The 23,536-nt window shown below is 33.9% G+C and overlaps 1 protein-coding gene across 1 annotated transcript in view; it reads left to right on the top strand.

Annotated features, from left to right (window-relative positions):
• LOC126733612 (orexin receptor type 2-like) overlaps positions 1-23,536 on the top strand; it is a 228,105-nt gene that overhangs the window by 84,253 nt on the left and 120,316 nt on the right. Inside the window, exon 2 of the mRNA XM_050436977.1 lies at positions 18,602-18,769. Within this exon, the coding sequence (XP_050292934.1) occupies positions 18,609-18,769 (161 nt within the window). The 5' untranslated portion in view covers positions 18,602-18,608. The remainder of the gene's footprint in view (positions 1-18,601; positions 18,770-23,536) is intronic.

Here is a 23,536-nt window from a genome sequence, read left to right as displayed (position 1 = left end):
TTCCAGGCCGAAGTATTTGCTGTATTAAAATGCGGACAGAAAATCCTAAGCTGCGGACACCGCAATACAGTCGTATCAATATGCTCGGACAGCAGAGCTGCCATTAAGGCTATCACGGCCGCAAAGGTAAGCTCCAAGCTTGTACTAGAGTGCATAAAAGTCCTGAAAAAACTGGTGCAGGTTGGATGCAGGGTCCAGCTACCTGCATAGCTGGCCACGCAAGCCATACAGGTAATGAGGAAGCGGACTCTCTTGCCAGACTGGGATCCGCGAAGGTGCCGATGGGGCCGGAACCCATAGTTGGTGTCGCCAAATGCGTTGCGGTCTCGTCAATGACGGGTCTGCTGGACAAGTGGACCCACCGAAGATGGACTGAGTCCCCTGGTATGAGACAGGCCAAAGCGCACATAAGTGGGCCCTCTGCCTGTCTCACCAAAAATCTACTACGCCTAAAGAGACGCGAAATTCGGCTAGTGACAGGTCTTTTAACCGGTCACTGGCACTTAAGAAGCCATCTCCATACTATCGGTATTGCGAACAACCCGGAATGCCGATGGTGCTGTGAGGAGGATGAAACCATTGACCGTGTAGTCGGGGAGTGCCCAGCACTCACGCGCGCTAGGTTCAAATACTTGGGTAACACTTTCAGTGTACCGAGTGACTTTAAGTCCTTCAGACCAGAGAGCCTTATCGGTTTCTCTAAGGCCGTTGGGCTCTGGTAACCCCCGGTGGGGCATGACGGGTCCATTAGGAGACCTATATGCATAACTGCCTTGGCAGCCCACTGTTTCGACCATTCAATTCATATTACACGTTTGGTTTGACGTACAATTCAGATGTCTCGGAAAGCATCATGGAACGTTTGGCAGTCCAAGAATTCCTGGATGGACACCACGATGGCGAAATGAGGCAGACCTTACTACATCCACCTCAGCTAGTAGAGGCATTAAAATGGGCCCTTGAATTCGAGGCTGCCAAGAACACGACTAGGGGCCAGGCTCGTATCCGGCAAGTAATTCTAGGAGAGGACAAATTTAAGGAATCGGTCAAGCAAATGATAAGGGAGGCGATTGGAGGACGCCAGGACCGGAAGTCAAAGTATTGGAAATGAAGCAAGCCAGGTCACATGAGAAAACACTATCCAGAAGGTGCTAGTTGCACTCCCGCCAATTCAGAAAACTAAAGAAGATCAATCCGCGAGGGCAATCTTTGACCTGTATTGAGTAAACATACTACCCGACATAATTCAATTCGCAGCTATGGTTCAACAATCAAAATGACGAGGGACAGCAAATGTTCATGGTGAAACAAAAGTCACTATTAGAAAAATTTACTTTTGAACATCCTGCGATAGTGGCTGAGATTAAGGATAAGGTGTTCATCGGGACAAACGTAATGGAGACCAAGGCTTTGAGTTAAGCTTTAGGCAAGGAGTAGTGAAAATGGACGATAAGGAAGTTATTTTGCATCATGAGAGGGATTACAGTGATCGAGTCTTACTTCCGGAAGTTTTGATACCAGAATATGAGGAGATCATTGTGGAGAGCTTGATAGAGATACCAAGACCACGGACGGTGAAGCAGCCATGTTCGAATCTGCAATGCATGACGAGATTGTTGGTCCAGGGATAGCACTCAGAAAGATATTTGTACGCGCTGAAAGTAATGAATGATTGTCAATGATTACCCCGTGCTGTGAAAACAGAGCATGGAGTTGCTCTACAGTTTTAGCAATACTATAACAAGTTTCGCCTATGGACATCAACCGGGAGCCATTCCGAAAGAATCACCTAGTATCGTGATCGGGTAACGGTCTAAAGCCAGACCAAAGAAGGAGACTAAGGCATTTAGAGATGTGTTGGCCTAAATCCAGGATAGCCAAGAAGAAAAAGTCATTAGCTATTTTAGTAAGTCACTACCAGTACACAAGCTGGTGCGCGACTATTACGTCACTCACCGAGAGTTGCTAGCTGTTGTAAAAGCGATTGGCCACTTCTAAAAGTACCTCTTTGAGAGGAAGTTTCCGCTACGAACTCTTAGCTTAACTTCGAGCTTTAGTTTGCAAAATCCAGAGGATCAAGTAGCTAAAAGAATTTGACTTTGACACTGAATATCAAGCAGGGAGAATCTATGGAAGTACAGATGCTCTATGATGAAAATTTTCAAAATTTTCCATACTCACGTCATTGTTAAATCATTTTATTTTTGCACGCTTTGACTGGATGTGACACGATATCTACTCTCTTTAATAAGGGTAAGGCAGAAGCCATTAAAAAATTTGAAAAGAGAAGTGACATCAGAGATGCAACTCAAGTATTTAATAAGGAAGCATTTTTTCCAGATAATAAAGGCAAAACGGTATCAAAGCGTTATTAGCTGATGCTACCACGCGAAAAACCTCCTAACCATCATCGACATAATTACTTGGCAAAATCAACAAAATACGTTAAATCTGTTAAGCTTTTAAGGCGACGACCCACATTTAGTGCAGCTTAAACACATTTATGTCGTGTTTATAATCAAGTCCAGAAATGGCTTAGTAAGAATTTTAACCAATTAGATTGGGGATGGATCTTGATTACAAACAATTCAAACACCTTTGCCACCTGCTTCTGTTTTATTAAACACAATCTATGAAAGGTTGTGGATCTAACCGGGGACATGTAGCAAACTCGGTTGCTAGTGTTCTCCCATTTGCGGCTACTGCTCTCCCATTTGCGGCTACTGCCATGGACAATCATGTCTAAACAATAAATTGGTTTTTACAATTACTCTTTTTATTTAGGTGTACTCTACTTGGATTCATCGGGACTTTTGAGGGCTGATTTCTAATGCCGAAAAGAAGCTCTGGTAAAAAATTAGGCCAGATGAACAGAAATTTTGAGCAGTTTGGTCTTCTTTTCGTCTACTTTATAAAAAATTGTTTTCTTTTTTAAATATTAAAATAGCCATTCCATGAAAACTGAAGCAAGCAAATAACCGCCGTTTAAGTTTCACTCGAGATAATCAAATTGGAGACATGTTAAAAGGGCCTCTTCTCATGATAAAAGGCCCTTACGACAAACACGAACGTAAATTGAACATAAATTTTACATAAGAAAAACTTTCCGGCTACTTAACGATCAGATAGATAATGCACCACTATTTTTCATCTCCTTTCTTATCATTCTCTTTCAGCGACACGACCATACGCTGACGTGACCTTTTCCACACGCTTACACGTGAAATTTATTTAATTTCACCGAGAATTTTATTTAATTTTGGCGAAGAGACCCTTCGTTCGCCACGAATCCTAAAAGGCTTCTCCTACTCCTAAAATTTAGAAATACACTCTTTTTTTGTATATAAATGATGGCGTAATTAGAGTGGAAAGTAAAGGGTGTGAAACATCAATCAAAGTGACAGAAATAGGGGTTTTCGGTAAGGGAGAGTATAAGTGTCGTCCATCCATAGATTTGATGGTATTAATGGAGCTCGGGAAAACGGGGACAGTCCTTATGTTAGAAAGAGAGATCCGATAGGAAGATAAAATTTTGTTGCTAACCTACCAGGCATTTACTTATTTTCACATGTATTGTGTCAAATAAAGGCCTGTAGACAGCATATGATACTGCAAAGTAGTTTTAATCAACTCATTAGTCATAGAGTCAGCTCAATTGGGATTTAAACATTGACTTGAAGAACAGGTTGAGAGTACACTGTAGATACGAAATAAGACGAAATTGTATTTTAAAGAATTCAGATAGTGTCCAAAATGTTATTGTTTATTTACATGTTCTTAAATTCTTGTTGAAGGTGACTTTTCTTTTTCTAATATGTCGCAGGACAGACTGCACATTTCAGTTTATAGACACTACCATTTTGGATATGAAGTAATTTTTTTTAATTATTTATCGAGCCAAGAGAATTAGTAAAAGATTCTTTAATCTTCGTCTGGCAATTATTTCTCAATACTCTGGAAATCTGGTAAGAAGAAAGACCTAAGAAAAGGACGGATACATATTTAAAATTATGAAAGTCTATAGAATTACCATTATGAGGTAGGTTAGCTTGCCTTTTTGTTTTTTGTTTTGGAAATTGGCTTCAAAAAATCAAATTTTATTAATTCAAAGGGAGTAGTCTATCTGAAATTATTAATATCAAATATAGTATGCCCCAAGGAACAGTTCTAGGCTCTTTACTGTTCTTATTATATATTAATGATATGGTACATGTAACTCAAAAGTGTAAAGTAGTGCTATTGCTGATGACATAATGATATATGAAGTGGGCAAAGACATCGTTCAGATACAGCAGGACATAAACATTGAACTAACTAATTTATTCTACCAGCTCTGCGATAATAAATTGAGTTTAAATGCAAAGAAACCGAAATTTTGTATTTTTGGTAAGAAGTCTAGGATGGATTCTCTAAATGTTGGAGATATGAAGATTAGTGAAAAAAGTGTGTTTGTGAATGGGGAGAGAATCTCGTACAGAAGCGAAATTAAATACTTGGGCACAATTCTAGACGCCAACTTGAACTTTCATGTGCAAGCAGATCATGTAACAAGGAAATTTTCAAACAAAGTCGATTTCTTGACAGGAATTGGTAAAAGTTGCCGCTGCGCACAAAATTATTGCTTAATAATGCTATTGCTCTTCCCCACCTATAGTACTGCTTCACTTTATTGTATAACTTGCCACGTTATAGGATGGATCGACTTGAAAAAATGCAGAACAGGGCAATGAGACTAATCTTAAGTTGTAATTGTCTTTTATACATGTTACGTGTTCTAGATATGACGTATGTAAGCCAAGAAATTAAGTTTAATGTCAATTTCTTTATTTTTGAATTGGAACGTCAAATGCTGCCGGAATATAAATAATAAGAGATGACAATTTTTTTAGATGTAATAGGGTCCAAATGCTCAACTCAATTCTTTAACAGAGGTTTGATTGTATATATCAATTTGCCTACAAATATAAAAAACTCAGACAATTTTAATCAGTTTAGAGATCTTTTGAGAAGACCTGACGCCTTGACGGGCTATTTTCGGAAAACTGGAGGCGGTGATTGTCCATAAATTACCGGGACAATACCTGATCGTCTCCCACGAAACCGAGGTGCCCTGTTTAGCATGGATCGACCTAGAAACATATTATTACTATTATTGAATTTATTCCTTTATCAAAACTTTTGTATGTTTTTTTAGTCTCCGTGGCTTATGAAAAAGAACTTTTATTTTTAAAGGTATAATATTTATTAATTTAGGTACATTCAACATACGTAACATACATTCCGTTGTGTACCAATAATGTGTAAAAGAGGAACAATATAAGCATATATATTTTTGTAAAAATCTTACTTCTTATCGATTCATCCATAAGCCTTTTCGAAAATTTCTAGCTTAGGTGAAAGATATATCTATTACCGAGGCACAGTATAATTATACAAGATTTAAGCTGTGCGTTAAATGCTCTCTGGTTCACAAATCAGTCTAACCTGTCAATATACAACCATGATATACTTTGAAATTGCCTATTAATGTAATGTCAGACATTGACATAGACAATTGATGGTTAGTAGTTGTCGGTTAGGATTATTGGTGAATAAGAAGCACTTTTACGTCATGGAAATTAGCAATAGAATCAGAAACTAAAATTAAATTTTTACAGTCGACCAGACAAGTTCTGTACGCAATATGTTTTTTTCCATATTTAAGGATTACATCTGATTTTAAATTTTTAAAAAGATCTAACAGAAAAATTATAATTATATATAAAGAAAAGGGAGGTAGATTTAATTTTTTTGCAGCATAAACGATAAATAAATAACTAAAAAAATCACAGTAATTGTTAAAAATCTTGTTACACCTTCAAACTTGGCATATAAATGAAAGATAATTTTTAAAGTTATTTGGGGATGGCTTACACCCCTTCATCCCCTGAAAAAACGCGTGAGATATATTGTGTATCTTATTATCTTTCATTTATATGCCAAGTTTGAAGGTATAACAAAATTTTTAACAATTACTGTGATTTTTTTGGTTATTTATTTATCGTTAAGTTTTTTAATATTTTACAAACATTTATCTTTTATGTCGAAAAAAATGCAAATCTGCACTCATTTTGTCTATATGTAATTATAGTTTTTCTCTTAACTTTATTTTAGATGTTTAAAATCGGATTTAATCCTCAAGTATGCAAAAAAATAGATAGCGTGCAGAACTTATCTGAGCGATTGTAAAAATTTGATTTTCGTTGCTGATTCTGTTGCTAACTTCCATGACGTGCACTTTTGAGATGTGAATAAATATGTAATAGAATAATTATAATTATTATCCTATCTCATTATAAAGTGTACCCAATCAAGTGCTGCCAAGTTATCAAAAATCACTATAAACTAACATAACATGTGACAGTAAATGTTAGCGATTTTACCCTATTACGATAAATAGGAGATATCCATAATTGGTCTTACCTGGTTTTATTTGGAAGGGTTGATTAAGTTTGCTTTGTCAAGGGGGGGTGTGCAAATTAAGTTAACAGATCTGGACTGAAATAGTAAGAATATTTTAGAATAATGTAAGGCCCATTGAAAGGCTAGCATTGCCGTGGAACTACGGGCACAAAAACACTGTATAATATCATTAAAATTTGTCACCTATTTTGCAGGCACAATACAATACTGCGGTCCCCCTTTAATAAAATATGAAGCATTTTTTTAATAAACTATGATAGGATACTCTATAAAGAAGTCAATATTAAAAGTCAAATGAATGCAGATAACGTATATTAGAGAAAAAGGCAACAACATCGCAACGCCGCTCAATCGCTCTCAATCAATGTTGATTCCACCGACAGATGGCATATTTACCAGTGACGTCGTCAAAAAAGATTTACTAATAATAGATTATGCTTTAAACTATATAAACAATATTAACGTTTATAAACTATTTATGCGTTTTTTGTAACGTACTTTATTAGAGTAAGGGTAGTATCTACCTAACAAAAAGCATTTTATCATTCGGTTCACTCAACTTTAAATCGCACAGTAAATTTTCGCTTGTAAATTCACATCGTTTAAGATACTAATCTTTAGACCAATGTCGCCGTTTTGGCTCTTTTATAGAAGAACAATATAAAACTATTGCCAAACAGGCTCTTCGTTTTTTAGGCATAATTCAATTGCTCTTCGTGCTTTCTGATTGTATACTAACCAGATGTGGACATTGCACAAAAATATTGCATAGTCTAGGTTAAAAAATATTGATCAATACAATATTGTCCAATATAATATTGTGCAATATAATTGAGCGTCTAGGGGGGCCTTAATGGCTTGATCAAACAGTAGCTTAATATCTTTCATTTTAAAAGTCGTGTAGCACACTTATATTATATTTTTCGGCTATATCTTTCACTGCATATTTCATGAAACGAGTTTTGTCTTAGTTTGCTATGGCCAGCAGTTCTTTTTTTATCAAATTCAAACAAAATACCTTTTGTAGTCAGGCAATCGATGATTTCTTGTTTTCTCCAACATGAAGTTGGCGTCTTCTCTATTCGCCGTGAATGATAGCTTGCGTTATCTATAACCACCACCGAATTAGCCAAAAGAAATTTTATCATTTTACCAAAATAGTCTTCGAAAATGTCTGAGTCTTCTGTGCGAGTCGACTCGACGTTAGCAGACCTTCTTTTAAAAATCCCTCTTCGCTTCCAATATGTGTGATTATTTTTCCTTTTCTCGAAGGCACTTTAATACCCGTGGACAGGCCTTCTATGAAAGCTTGGCGAGCACTGGTTATATTTTTGTCTTGCCACATTTTTTGGACTATATAACCTTCGTTAATCCACGTCTCATCAAGATAAGAAACTGTATTTTCGTCTCCAGCAAACAGTTTCGTCGCTCTTCAGTAAAAGTGCTTTGCGGTTATGCTTTTCCCAGGCAAAATCCATATTCCTTAAAGTTTTCCATAAAAGTTTTCTATTTATCAACGGAATATACTGTTATCTCGGCCAAGCTCCATCAAAATTTTGTCTAGGGTCGGTATTTCCTTTTTAAATAAAAAGATTGCACTTTTCTTCGAATCACACATTTAGTATTTTCATCAAGGACTTTTGTTGGTCGTCCTGGCTTTTGCCTGGGAGATTCCACTTGACCTGCTACTTTTCCTTCTCGCAACAATTTGAAAATGGTGGACTTTCCAATTCCAGTCATTGGAGAACATCTTTCAGCCATTTCCTGCACAGTAAAACTAGGGTAATCGTGTTTTATGCAATCATGTACATTTAAAATAATAACTTTTTCACTCAGTGATACTGGAGAATTATTAAAACATCTTTTCGTTGGACTAAATAACTCCATTTTTTTAATATTGTTATAGTAATATTCTGAGAACACTAACGTTTAAAATATGACTTAAAAGTATTTATATTCTGTATATATTACCTGTCCCCATTTTTGCATGCTACAAAGCATTAAGAGGTAGGGGAGACCGGGGTACGTTGCAACACGGGGTAAGTTGAAACAGTAGCCGAATTTTAAATCGGCACTACTCGGCAAATCTCGTATTGCGTATACAAGCAGGCCTTGGGGCCTCTCAGTCAACCACCAACTTTCGAAGAGTGCGTACGTTCCGTATGAAATTTAAGTGCAGTTTAGGCAAATTGTGACGTCAAAGTAAAATTTGAAGGTAGGAATATAATTTGAATATATTTTTGCATGTATTTGTTCAACTTAAGTTGAGGTGCTATTTGTTAGGGTATATAGTTGCACTTTTACAGTGTTGCCGATTATTACAGCTGGGGTAAGTTGAAACACTTAGCTCGGGGCAAATTATACCGTGTTACAACTTACCCCAAAAATTGCAACGGTTAAGAAAATAGTTTTTTATTGTTTAATTTTAGCATGAGAAACTATAAGAAGAAGACAAGTAGGGGCGACACATCCAAAGAAGATATGGAGGAAGCTATAACCAGAGTTTTAAATAATGAATCCATTCGATCAGTAGCAAAAGATCTTAAAATTTGTCATGTAACACTTAGCAGATATGGTAAGAAAATTAAAGAGAAAAACGATAATAATAATATTACACATGTCTCATTAGAAAAGTTTGGGTATAGTAAACACAAACAAATATTTACAGATGCCCAAATAAATGAACTTGAGCTTTATATTAAGCGGTGCGCAAAAATTTATTTTGGTCTCTCTCCAAAAGAGGTAAGAAAATTAGCTTATGATTGTGCTATGGTATTTAAAGTTAAAGTGCCTGAGTCATGGTCTAAAAATAAGACAGCGGGCGAAGATTGGCTAACGAATTTTCTTGAAAAACATCCTAATTTATCCATTCGAGTTCCCGAGGTAACAGTATTGGACGTGTGACAAACTTTAATAAGACAAATGTTGATTTGTTTTATGACAAACTTGCTAATGTCCGAGACAGATTTCAATTTACTCCATCTGACATATGGAATCTGGATGAAACTGGGCTGACTACAGTTCAAAGGCTAGGAAAAGTTATAACCGAAAAAGGCACAAAACAAGTTGGGGATATAACATCCAGTGAAAGAGGGGCTCTAGTAACTCTATGCATTGCAGTAAGCGCTATTGGTAACCACGTCCCGCCGATGTTTCTATTTCCTCGAAAACGCTTTCAGGATCACTTTATTCGAGATGGTCCCCCAGGGTGCATTGGAGCTGGCAATGGATCAGGTTGGATGACTTTTTTATATTTATTCAACACTTTATTTCACATGTTCGGCCTTCTACCGAAAAACCCATCCTACTACTACTGGATAACCATGAATCTCACGTGGCATATAAAACTGTTAAATTTGCCAGAGAAAATGGAGTTGTGTTATTATCATTTCCACCTCATTGTCCCATCGCCTCCAGCCTCTTGACCGGTCAGTTTATGGTCCCTTAAAAAATATATGACATCCCAACAAGACTCCTGGATGCGTAATCATCCTGGAAAATCTATGACAATATATGATATTCCAGGACTTGCTCGTGAGGCACTTCCTTTAGCACTTTCACAAAATAACATTACCAAAGGCTTTTAATGTACTGGAATTGAACCACTTAACAGGAACATTTTTAGGGAAGATGATTTTTTGCCATCCAGTGTAACTGATACGTACAAGATCGTTAACATTAAGAAGTACCCACTGATGTCCCGCTCATACCTGATGATGGTTGTGCCTTAGGAAATCAAAGTTCTTTACCCGCTAATCCTCAGAATGAAGCTCTTCATCTGGCTGGTTTAACACTTGCAATTTAAGACTTGCCTTCTACCTCTCATGCTGTACCACCTAATCACGTTTCCTGTGAAATTACTTCGATGCTGAGTTTTTCTCCAGCAGCAGTGAGACCATTTCCAAAGTCTGCGTCAAAAAAACAAACAACTAGAGGCCGGAAAAAACGAAAGTCTGCTGTTTTAACTGATACGCCCGAACTGGAGGCTTTAAAGTCGGAAACTAAAGCAAAGCTTGTAAAAAAAGGAAAAGCATTGGCGCCAAAGGTTAAAGCAGCCAAAAGAAAGGTTCTTCAATCTTCTGACGATGAATCTGATGAAGACGATACAATTTGCATTGATTGCTGCTAGAAATTTTCTAATAGCAAACCAGGAGAAGGATGGATTCAATGCAAAACATGTAAGCAGTGGGCACACGATGAGTGCACTCCCGGTGATCTCGAATTCTATATATGTCATCACTGTGACTCAGACGACGAATAAAATGTTTATAAGAAGATGATATTATTGACATTTTGTTAGAATTTTATTTTTGTTTTCTTTTGTTAGTCTATTACATGTTTTTTTTAATAAAAATAAATGTTTATTTTGTAGCTATTTTCATTTTATTCTTTTCCTGTTAAGCAAAATGTTGATACTCATTGTTTTAACTATAATTTGAGCTAGTTTTCTAAAGTAGAAAACGATGTTAGATCTTACCCCCAAAATGGTACAACTTACCCCAAGGGCGGGGTAAATTGTACCAAAATCATGCCTGATTTATTTTTGATACTTTTAAAATAATACTATAGTAAATAAAAATTAGGTCTCTTATAACATTTATAATGGTTTGTAGAATATGGTAGGAAAATACGGAATTTGTAAGACAAAAAGTTTTTGCTACAATAAAAATAAACCATAAATTGTTACAACCTGCCCTGGCCTTCCCTATCTATACAAAAGGATTAAAAGTATTAAATTAGTATTTAATCTCTTTCAAATAAAGGCATTTAATCCATAAAAATTAAATTAATAAATAATAAAAGTACCTACGTCTCTGAACGACCACGAAATTTAGCCAAAGAGAACGGAATTCGCTAGTTTATTACATTTCTCGTAGAGATGATTTAAAATAACGCATTCGTCAAGAAATGTGTCGAATAGCGCCCGAAATAGTTCGAAATTTGCAGCAGTAATTTATATAGATCGATTAGGATATTGTCAGTTGACTAAAGGACAATATTTCGAACATTTGCCGAAATAAAATTATTTTTAAATTTACGAAGCTTTGTTTTCGATAGAATAAAACGTTTTCAAAATTATTTTATTTTTCCTTTTCTTCATGACTTTTTTTAAATTAAGCTCCAAAACGCTTGGACACTGGTGGCCAAAAGTAGATTGACAAATTCCATTTTTATGGATATATTTAGCAAAGGAAAACCCGGTTGAGCTTATTAGTGTTCAGGTCAAAATGTAAACAACATAGTTTAAAGAAACAAATTCCATAGATTTTTATTGCTTGCACTTTTTCTCAATATTTTTTTTATCAAATTCCAATAATTTTGTTTGACTGCTAGGTGGCCAATATTGGATTGACAAACAACATATTTATTCAGTCTCTGAGTTTTATGCGTTGGTTTCTGTTGATTTGACTTTCCTTACTATTAGTTTTGAAAAATATTTACAATGCCACGGTATAACTTTATCGATCGATATTAAGATGCTCGGATATTGCTCAAAAATTTTCTCTTTTGAGGGCAATAGTAAGTCAAATAATAAAAAAATGTAATCTCCGTGGAAGTGTTATTTCTCTAAAAAAAACTGGCCGACCAAAGAAGAATACTAGTCGTGTTGACAAATTAATTTTGGAAAAAGCAAAACTTGACCCATTCGCAACTTCAAAAGAAATCAAGCTGCATTTGAAAGAAAAAGGTGTGGGTTCAGTTAGTTGCCGTACCATTAGAAGCAGACTTCAATATAGTGATTTAAAAACAAGACGCCCTGCAAAGAAACCACTGCTAAGTTTAAAAAACGTACGGGCGCGATTGAGCTTTTTTCTCGAGAACATAGTCACTGGACAGTCTCCGAATCGAAAAAGGTTATTTTTAGTGATGAATCAAAGTTCTTTTGAATTTGATTAATTCGGATGGCAAAAGATATGTTAGGCGTCCTGTGAACCAAAGGTATGATCCCAAATATACGGTGTCCACAGTCAAGCATGGAGGTGGTTCCGTGATGGTGTGGGGGTAGTGATGTAAAAAGCAAGATTTCTTGCCTTGCTCGGCAACTTCTTGTCTTGTCCTGTTAAACAAAACAAGAAGTAAAACTACTTCTTGTCTTGCAAACTTCTTGCACATTAATTTCTTGTCTTGCTGGCAAGACTTCTTGCACTTCTTGTTCTTGCTTTTTTCGGGGAATCACTCACTAACTTATTTTATTCGGTGATTCCCCCGTCTCATAACTAAAAACACGATCGCTCTTAATAAGTGGTACTGAGGGTCTAGAGCAACAAAATATAAACTTTATCTGTTTTACTCATGTTTTAAATTTAGCTGTTCAGGACTTAATAAAAGTTATAAATAATGGCAATAATTTCATAGACAATGAGTCCAATAGTGACGACGAATTTAGCACAGATGAAGAATTGCAACATTACAAATAACCTTAGAATTATGCTAAAAAAAATTAAAAAATCTGAACAACAACAAAATAAATTTAAGTTATGTTGTAGCACAGTAAATTTAAAAAACTCATCACCAATAATTGATGTGAAAACGAAATGCTTAACTGGGCTTTAAAAGATAAGGTTCCTTTAACTATTATGTGTGATACAAACAAATATTTTGCTCAATATAAAATTGACGCACAAACATGGCTTTTGATAGAAAATCTTGTAAAATACTTAAAACCTTTTAAAAGTTTGTCTGATAAACTTGGGGGAGACCAATCAATGATTATAGTTGGTATAAACCTACTAGTTGATAAATAAGAAAAATGGTCATTTTAACTTAATGATAAAATGATCGAAGCCCCATGGATAAAAAATTTATTTTAGCTCTACAAAAAGCCAGGGACAAAATTTAAAACATTATAAAAAAACCAACTGGATTTATTGCGTTTCCCTTATTTTGGATCCGCGTCTAAAAAAAGAAGCTTTTTCGTTTGCAGATTGGGGCAAAGATTTAGAGGAAACTGCTGTGAAACAATTTGAAGAAATTTACAAAAATAACTATTATACTGTAATCGAGGACAAATCAAAGGGGATTAATCCAGATTTTTCAAAACCTAGTACATCTACATATATTCAAGGCAATAATTATGATGATGACGATGACTTCGATTTGGATTTTGGAAAAATTTTTAATACATCTCAACAAGACCTATTTTTATTACCAACTATCTGGAGGCAGGAAATTGACGAATATTTATCTTCTAAGAGGGCAGAAGAAAATACAAATATTCTCGAATGGTGGCATAAACACGAATTTTCTTACCCCAACTTATCCAAAATGGCAAAGGACATTTTAGGTACTATGGCAAGTTCCCGCAGAGAGACTCCCGCAGAGAGACTTCTCAAAGACATCATTAATAATTGGGTGTCCAAAAAAAGGTATTAAAAAGTCTTAAAGTTTATTAGTGAGACGGTTATAATATCAATTTATTTTTAAATTCTACACAAATTTAAAAAATTTTGATGTGTTATATGATTGATGTCATATTTTTGTCAAAATTTTCAAAATATCTACAAGATGCTGAAATATGCATATTTTTTTGGGACATCCTGTATACAAATTTTAAACTGCCAGAAACTCTTGATAAAACCCAAAAGTCAACGTGTCTCAAAATTTTTACAGTAACAAAATCCTGAATTTTAAATAAATTTGTTTCTTTCATCGTGAAAGCACTGTACCTAAGTACCATAAAAATAATAAAAAATATATTTACTAGTAATGTAGTAAAATCTGTATTGTTGTGACGAATTCATAATGAGTTACTTATTATATTGGGTATTACGTCACTTATAGCAAAAATCAATTTAGAAATCTTTTATCTCACACGCTCAACAATTATTGAATTCTTCTTCTTTTCAATAATTGTTGAGCGTGTGAGATAAAAGATTTCTAAATTGATTTTTGCTATAAGTGACGTAATACCCAATATAATAAGTAACTCATTAGTAATGTAGTGTTGTTTATTTTAAAAAAATTGTATTATAACTGTAGAAGTTGAACGTTTGTTGTTTAGATCTTAAAATTGATGTTTTTTTTTTGTTGTATAAACCTTTATTTTGTTACCCATTTTGTTCATTTATATTTTTTGAATAAATCTAATATTTATTTATTTTGTTTTGTTTTTAACTCATTTTGTTTAATAATATTTAAAAAAAAATACTTACTTGACAGTATAGTTCTTTTTATTACTAACTATTGCAAGAAATCATGTTTCTTGCAAAATTTCTTGCTTTCTTGCTTAAGTAAATTTTGTCTTGTCTTGCTTTTTGCTCTAGTACTTCTTGCCTTGTTCTTGCTAGCAAGAATAAGACAAGAACAAGAATCTTGTACATCAATATGTGGGGGTGTTTTTCGGGCTATGGGATGGGTCCACTACACTTGATAGAAGGCACGATGGATCGTTTCAGGTACATACTGCAGGATGTTATGGTACCTTACGCGGATGAATTTATGCCACTCAACCACTACTTTCAACATGATACCGATCCGAAACACGCATCCAAGGTCGTTAAGCAATGGTTGACCTAAGAAAAAATTAATGTTATCAAATGGCCGTCACAGTCACCGGACCTAAATCCGATCGAGAACATTTGGAATTACATTGATCGTCAGATCCGATGTAAAAAAGTCAAAAATAAACAGGAACTTTTTGAAGCTTTGAAGGCATGCTGGATATCCATTGACAGGTCCTATATTGACAATTTAATTAGGTCAATGCCCAAAAGGTTGGTCGAAGTGAGAAGAAATAGAGGCTATGCAACGCATTATTGAATAAAACCACTACTTTTGGCCACTACTTTTTCAATCTACTTTTGGCCACCAGTGGCTATATAGCACATGCTACATGAAAAATTTAGTTTATAGTTAAAAAAGATTGATAAATGTTGTTAGGGTAATCCAAAAATGCAATAAAAAATTGGGTTGCGATTTAAAAAAAATATTAGCAAAAACAAAAATAAAACCTACGAACCCGAGCGTTTTAAAAAAAAATTACAAGATACTGAATTTATTCACTACTTTACGGCCAACCCGAATGTTTTTCTTATTGTTAATAAAAATTTGCAGTTTGATGTAGGAAATAATTTTTTTGTGTTATTTTTTAATAATAGAGTGTGGAAAACGATTAATTTTTAATGAAAACAATTTACGAAATTCCCCGGTTGTTTACGTTAATATACTCTTTAAATGTTTAAAACAACACATATCCGAATCAGTAGATAAAATCAATATTGTTAGAATTAAAAATTAAATTATTTGCTTTAAAGAAAAATGAAAAAAGGAATAACGTATTATTAATTTACAAAATTGTCGGCGTTTTTTATCGTATTACTTAATCATCTTCAGGACAACGAAACCAATTTATTTAAACTTTAAAGAGTATTAAAACAAAAAAAAGGTATTATGCACATACCAACCCAACTCCAAAAATTCTAAAGCCTGAAAGGGAATAATTTCCAATTTTATTCCAGGCATTTGTAGTAATTTTTGATATTTTTTATGCATTTAAATGGTTTATTGGTTCAAGTAGTTAATTTAATTTTTTTATACAGAATTTTAAAGTAATTTTTTTTAGATACTAGAAGACAGTTTATCGATGTTACCTACATTTGAAGATATTCTAAACTTGCGCCTCGTTTATGTATATTTTCCAGGAGTACAAAAAAATTCTTGTTCCAGCCTTTGGGAAAAAAATTTTATTCCAGGGATTTCAAATACTTTTATTAGATATTGAAGCAATTTCTTATTTCTAGGATAAAAATAATTAGTAAATTATAATGCTATTCTAGGCATGTAAAGTAGAGTGGAGCGAGAGTAGTAGGTTTTTTTTTTTTTTTGACAATCAAAATGCCTGACTTGGGTAAAGATGTGTTTAGGAATAAGGAGTTTTTTGCTTTTTTTATTTTTTTTATTAGCATCCTCTCCACCGCCACAGGGTGTATACATATATATAAATATTTTTTTTAAGTATCATGATACCTGGTTTGAAGAATATGCTTGGGCATAAGAGGTTTTTTGATGTTTTTTTTTCATATTCCAACAACTCACCGACCAAATTCCCTATAAATAACTCAGAATAAAAATACACACATTATGGTTTTGTAAAGCAAAAATTTATTTAAAAAATATAGTAATCATTGTGCAACACTACTTTGAAGGAAAATCTTTTTTAGTCTCAAATTTTGGCATAATGGACCGTGACTCTAATTTACTTTTTATTGCTTCATCTCTTCTTTCATAATCACAAACCGTAGTAGATACCTCAGTCACCAGTTTTACGGCTCTTTCCACAGCTTGTGTGTGGGAAGGGTAATCTTTAATATACAGGGTGTTTCCTAACTACGGTACGAAACTATAGAGGATGAATCGTTAGGTCGTTTTATGAAAAAAAGTTCCTATGAACGTATGTCTGGAGTTGCTTTGTTTCTGAGATACAGGGCGATGAAGGTTCAAAAAAATAACGGTATTTTAAAAATACTATAACTATCCTTAAACCGATTTGGTTGAAATTTGGTGCAGTTATTTGAAGTTATAAGACGCTTATTTAGCTGTAACTAGATTGAAATTATTAGGTCCAGTGTCGTGTCAGTGGGCACCACATGCTTATTGTTGAGAAAAAAACAAGGCCAATAATTGTTTTGCAGCTTTTTATTTATTTTTGTATTTAAAAAACTAAAAATACAACTTTTTCGTATCTTATATTATCTTCATATCTGGCTTTGTTTTCGAAAAAAAAATTTTTAAGTATCTTTAACTCAATCTAAAAATTATCCAGCGTAGCTAGTTAAATCTGTGGTATAAGTAACCGATTAATGGCCGCTCATGTAATGTGCGAAATAATGTTTTGTATTAATTATTTTTTTTTACCAAAAGGCTGACTGGGGAAAAGATGTATTATGATATTATAATTTTTTTTTTGTTATGAACAAAAATTAGTCTTTCCACCGCCCTAAGGACAATATTCCAGAAATTAGAATGAAAGGGGTGGGGCGGTGGAATGACTTCAGCCAAAAAATTAAGTTTTTGGCTAATTACTTATTTTTGCAATACACAACTTTCTACGTATCAGGCACGTCAATTTTTAAAGATAAAAAATATCGCTCCACCCTAATGTAAAGCCTTTTTTAATTTTTAAAGTGACTCCTTTAAAGTCATTGAAATGTTGGATTTTTTTTCAGATTTTTTTAAGTCATTTCAATTTTTTTCCAGGCACATTTTAAGATCTTTGAGTCAATTGAAAACTCCAACTACTTCAACTTTCCTTCAGCTTGTAGTTATGTACATCTTCGAGGTGTATAAAGCAATTTTATTTCCAGACTTTTAGAGCAATTTCCGAATTTATTCCAGGCATTCAAAACCATTTTAATTTTCTTCCTGGTTTTTGAAATAATTCTTTCAAATCTACTGATATGGTGGGTTTTAGAGATTTAAACGCCTTTTTTACATAAGGTTTTTAAAGTTATTTCCATTTTTTTTCCAGGCACATTTTAATTCTACACTTTTAGAGCTATTTCCCAATTTATTCTAGGTTTTCCAAAGTAACTAAAGTCAATTTTATTCGATAATTTTTTTTTGAGTAATTTTTCAATTTTATTCCACACATATTGAAGATATTTCTCCTTGCATCTCCCTTTCGTCTTCTTTTCAACTTGACCTATTGAAGATATTTCTTATTTCTAATATAAAATTGCGTAGTGAATTCAAAAGTTATTCCAGGCATTTTACATTTGAACTTTTATTACTTTCAGAAGTTATTTTAAATTTTGTTCCCCGCTTGGAAGCCAATAATCTAAGTAATTTAATGATAAACTGAATTTATTGTAGGCTACACTAATACATACAACATTTTAAATAATCCTTCAAATGGTTAAATAAATATCCAATTACCATTGTCTTAAAAATAATTAAAACCCCGTAATGTGCTTAATTCAGAAACACGAAAAATAAAGCGAGACTTTTCTAAATGAAACGAACCAGCCTAATCCAATTAATCCGACCATCAACTGAATTTCCATTACTGACTGGATAAATACAACACTGTGGATAATAATAGGGTCAAATTAATGTCTATATATAATTAAACCTGAATTGGATCCCATGTAAATCCAGTTGGGTCTCCTGAAATAAATTTTTTCTCTATTATTTGTTTCAGATTCGAAATGAATAATTCAACGGAGGGGTTGACCGAGTGGCAGATTTATGAGGCCATGAAGCAAAACAGATACACGGTGATCGGGATTTATGTCATCGTGTTCCTCGTTGCCCTTCTGTCCAATTTAATGTTGATTGTGATCGTTGTTAAGGATCGATACATGCAAAGGTAAGAGTTTCAATTAAGAAAGAAAGAGGTAAGACGAGGGTTTTCTTCACGACGTTCATTTTCTTTAATCGAGAAAACCCATATTTTAATTGACAATAATGCCTCATAAATTTTAATTTAAACAGTGAATTAATTACTCCAAGTAGGTTTGGTGAGTTAAACGTGCCTTTAAATGGTAGGTTCTGATTTAATTTGTGTTTTAGGGTCTTTTAAACCAATATAATTAAGAAGGCGCTTAGAATAATAAGAATATTAAATGTAATATAAAAAATGAAGCATGAACAATTGACAGTGTACTTCCAAGATAAACTTCCAAAATCCAGATTAATAACAGGTTTTTTTTAAACAGTGGATTAGCAGGGTTCAGGCAGCTAGACTGCTCCTTGTTTTTTTTTAAATTTAATATTCATGTTATATATCACCATGCAATTATCACAGTATTATGGTGCATGGTTTATCCTTTCCATTTCTTATTGTTATATTAGGTTTATTTGACCGTATCAATCTATCAGTTTGTATCTGTTGGTCATATAAGAAAGTGATGTCGTTGGATGTGGTCACAACTATTGAAAGATACAAAATTAATGCTTTCAAAATTATTGAACAACCTTAGATAAATATTATTCTTAATTTTCATGTAATTGCTAGCATGTCTTATTTCCTTTGGAAGTATATTTAAATATACTTCCTAAAGTATTAATACTTTAGACAGAATAACCGAAATATGTCATTAAGTCACATGAAGTGTTTTGAGTTTTTTGCACCAACATCACTCAATTGAAAAGTGATGTTTGACCATTCTGTGGAATTTATTATTTCTTAAGCCAATCCTAATAACGTCTTTCATATCCAATTGTCACGTAAATATTGTTAAGTAATTTGATTTCTCTAAATAGGTTTAAGTTAGGTACATTTTATTTTTCACAATATGGTTTTTATTAAATATTTTTTGTTACAAACAAGTGTACTAGCACACTTTTGCATGTTGAGTTTAAGCGTTTCTCAAATCATAGAAGTTGTGACTTTCAAACACTGTAAAACTGAGGTGACATTTAAAGGAAAAGTGGTGAATGCATGAATTAAGAAGCAGATCAGTTGCTTTTAGTACACGGAGAGTTTTTACATTAGAAAACACTAAATCAGCAATACATTTCTGCTGTTAGGTATAAAATGTTGAGAAAACGTTAAATAACAAATCGATTGAGTTTTCTGAATTGCTGGACAGTAAACTTAAAGTGCCTTTCAATGTTTTTCTTTTAATTTAGTTTTTGTTCCAGATTTTCAAGGACCCTCTGAGTATCAATAGCCATTTTTTGATATAGGACATTTTTTTAAAGTTAACCAGTGGCGTTCGTACAATAACGTAAACTAAATATTTTTGATTTGACTACTGATTTTTCGTAAAATAAGAACTATTTTTATAATCCCCATTCATTTTAGAGCAAATTTTATTTCTTGACTTTTTTACGTCCGAGAGGCGATTACCTCCGAAACAAATTAAAAATATTTTTATGCATTCATTTTATAAGCATATCTACTGTACAGTGTCTTTCCTATATTGCCTTCCCCCCCTTACAGGGGTAATGCGAAAAGTTAAAAAAAATGTTAATACAAAAATTTTGGGATTTTAATTTTTGAATCCGATATCAAATTTTTTTTTTTCGTTTAGAAACGTCAAATTTTGACAGGTGATCAGTTTTTTCTTGTGAAACACCCTGTATATGACTACATAGTTAAAAAGAGCCGAATTTTCTGATTTCAAATATATATAGTTTAATTATGTTTTATTAAACCGTTTCGGAAATATCGGGCTCCAAACTTTAAAAAAATAATATATTGAAGATCTTGGTAAGCGCTGCATTGTTATTGTTTGACGTTTTTTTTAAGATAAATGAATTGAGTAGAAACAATAAAAACAGAAGATTTATTATTACTAAGGTGATATTTAGCATCTTTTGTTGACAAGGATACATTATTTTAACAATTGTTAAACTTTAATTTAGACGTAATTGTCGTAATTATAACTATAACTGCTCTATATGACCACCACCATTATCAATACAGTTTATATAATCCTGCTAAATTTGTGTATTGTATTGCTTATAAATTGTCTATGATTTTGATTAATATCATCTATCGCGGTAATAATTTTTCTGCGAAGCTCCTCGACATTTTCAGTTCTCTGTTCGTAAACTTTATTTTGCAGGTAACCCCACAGAAATGAATCAAAAGGTGTCAGGTCTAAACTGTTTGGTGGCCAACGAATTGGCCCAGTTCGTCCAATCCACAGGTACTATCTTTCATTTAAAAATCTCAAAACAGGCAACACATTATGCGGTGGGGCACCATCTTGATGCCAAACTATTTGCTCGTATTGCCTTATGGGTAGATCTTCAAGTTTAGCTTCAATTTGATAAGTAAACATCTCTAGGCATCTCTCTCCCGTCAAGTTGCCGTTATAAAAAATAGGTCCTAAGACCTGGTCATTTCAAATTCCACACCATACATGTAGAGATTGTCGCCCTTGAAACTTAATTTCCCTTGTTATTTGGGGGTTTGTTCTTGACCAAAAGCGGACATTTTTTCGATTGTAAATGCCCGCGGTTGTAAAGGTGCACTCGTCGGTCCACAAATTTTTTTTAAAAAAGTTATTATCTTCTTCTTTTAGCACTAGCATCTCTTGACAAAATTCCACCCGTTTATTTCTTTGCTCTACACTTAAAGTTTGAACAGATAATATTTGATAAGCAAAATATTTATACTTTTTTAAAGTTAAATAAATTTTTTTGGCCGATCGATCAAAGTAAATTCTGGCATCTTCTATGGAATGATTTGGGTGTTCTAAAAAGAAATTCAACATTTTTGATGGGCAATTAGAGGGAGACAAAAGCCCGAACATGATAGCGTAGATCTAAATGTATTCAAAATATAGTAAAAACTTACCTACCTTCGAAATATAGCAAAATATGTAATTCTTCTTCTGGATCGATAAGAACTGTCCGACGTTTTCTTCGTAGAGTTTTCTTGATGCAAAATACTCGTTCTATATTTTTAAACGTATTTTTTGCCGGAATGGCACGTAAAGGAAAGGTTCGACGATATTTCTCTCTGGCGGCATTTGCGTTATTATTATTTTTATAAAATATACGGACGATGTCACATTTTTCTTTATACGGCAATGTCAATCCAAAAGTCGTGGATTGACAATTGAACGATTTATAAATTTAATAGAAGAAATTGGAATATTTCTGGCGGAAAAGCAAAGCGATGTTCCGGAACTTAAAAATCCTAATTGGTTATGTGATTTGGCTTTTTTAGTTGACATTACAAATCATTTGAATGTCTCGAACACACGGCTTCAACTGATATCCCATACGCTCATGTATCATCCTTTCAATGGAAACTGACACTCTTCAGATCACAATTGAATTCTGGAAATTATAATCATTTTCCGAATTATAAGAAAATGTCTGAAAAATTCAACAGAACTGCGATTAATTTCAGTTATGTAGAAAAGCTAGATATTTTGTCTTTTCAAAACAGCTTTTCGGAGTTTAAAAAAGTGAAACCTCTGTTTGACATATTCGGCAATCCTTTCACAATTTCAGTTGAAAATGCGCCAGTGTCAATGCAGTTAAAAATTATCGACATTCAAAACGACCAAGATTTACGCAACAAATTTAACGAAGGAGACTTGCTGAACTTTCACCGCTGCATTGATAAAAATATGTACAAAGAGTTGAGCATAAATTTATCGAAGACTCGTTAAAGACTATTTCCGATTAAACATATATAGAGACTTTTACAAATCGCTTAAGCCGTTACCAGAAAGTTCAGAAAATCAACAATTTTAGGGACGTTGGAAAAACAAGTACCTGACGAACCTTCATCAACGATCTGAGTGGAAGACAATCAATGGTCGTTGATGGCGGGCATAATGGTTATAATAAAGGAGGACAACACACTGCCCATGCATTGGCCTATAGGCAGAATTGCAGAGCTATTCCAAGGCAGGACTGACATTATAAGGGTTGTCAATGTCAAAACCAAGGGTGGAATCATGAAGGGTGAAGTCGTTTGACGGCCAACGGTAACATTTTTTATCCTATCTCAAGATAAAAATTAAGAAAAACAACCACAAAAGACATGTAATCGTAGTGGTGTTAAAAGTCTGGATAGTTTCAAGAGGATATGTTGAGGCCCAACTTACCAAAATTTGTAACGACAATTAATTTTAACTTAAGTTCCACTAATATCAGCTCCTCAATTTCTAAGAATACCGCAAAACAAAACTTCTTATACAAGGTGTTTCAGAACTATGGGATCAAACTTCTAGGGTTATTCAGTGCAACAGTAGAATCCATATTTGAGTATAGGAACCCGTGTCCGGACATGTCCCCACAAGAAAAAATCGAGCGACGTTAAATCGGGTGACCTAGGAGACCAAGAAACTGCTCCACCTCTGGCAATCTAACGGTCCCCAAACCGCTGAGCCAAATACTCGCGTACTTGTACAGCAAAGTGAGCTGGCGCTCCATCATGCTGAAACCACATTTGCTGTCTAAAGTTTAGTGGAACATTTTCAAAAAGTTCTGGAAGACCTTCCTCCAAGAAACGCAGATAAATAGGTCCTGTTAACCGTTCCGGTAGAAGGTATAGCCCAACTAAATAATTATCAACAATGCCTGCCCATACGTTAACAGACCAACGATTCTGATATTTTCTTGGAAAAATTGCATAAGGATTTTCTTCGTCCCAAACATGGCT

Source organism: Anthonomus grandis, chromosome 2, assembly GCF_022605725.1.
Source record: "Anthonomus grandis grandis chromosome 2, icAntGran1.3, whole genome shotgun sequence".
In the NCBI taxonomy this organism is placed as follows: domain Eukaryota; kingdom Metazoa; phylum Arthropoda; class Insecta; order Coleoptera; family Curculionidae; genus Anthonomus; species Anthonomus grandis.
This window is presented reverse-complemented; position numbering and strand designations above follow the sequence as displayed.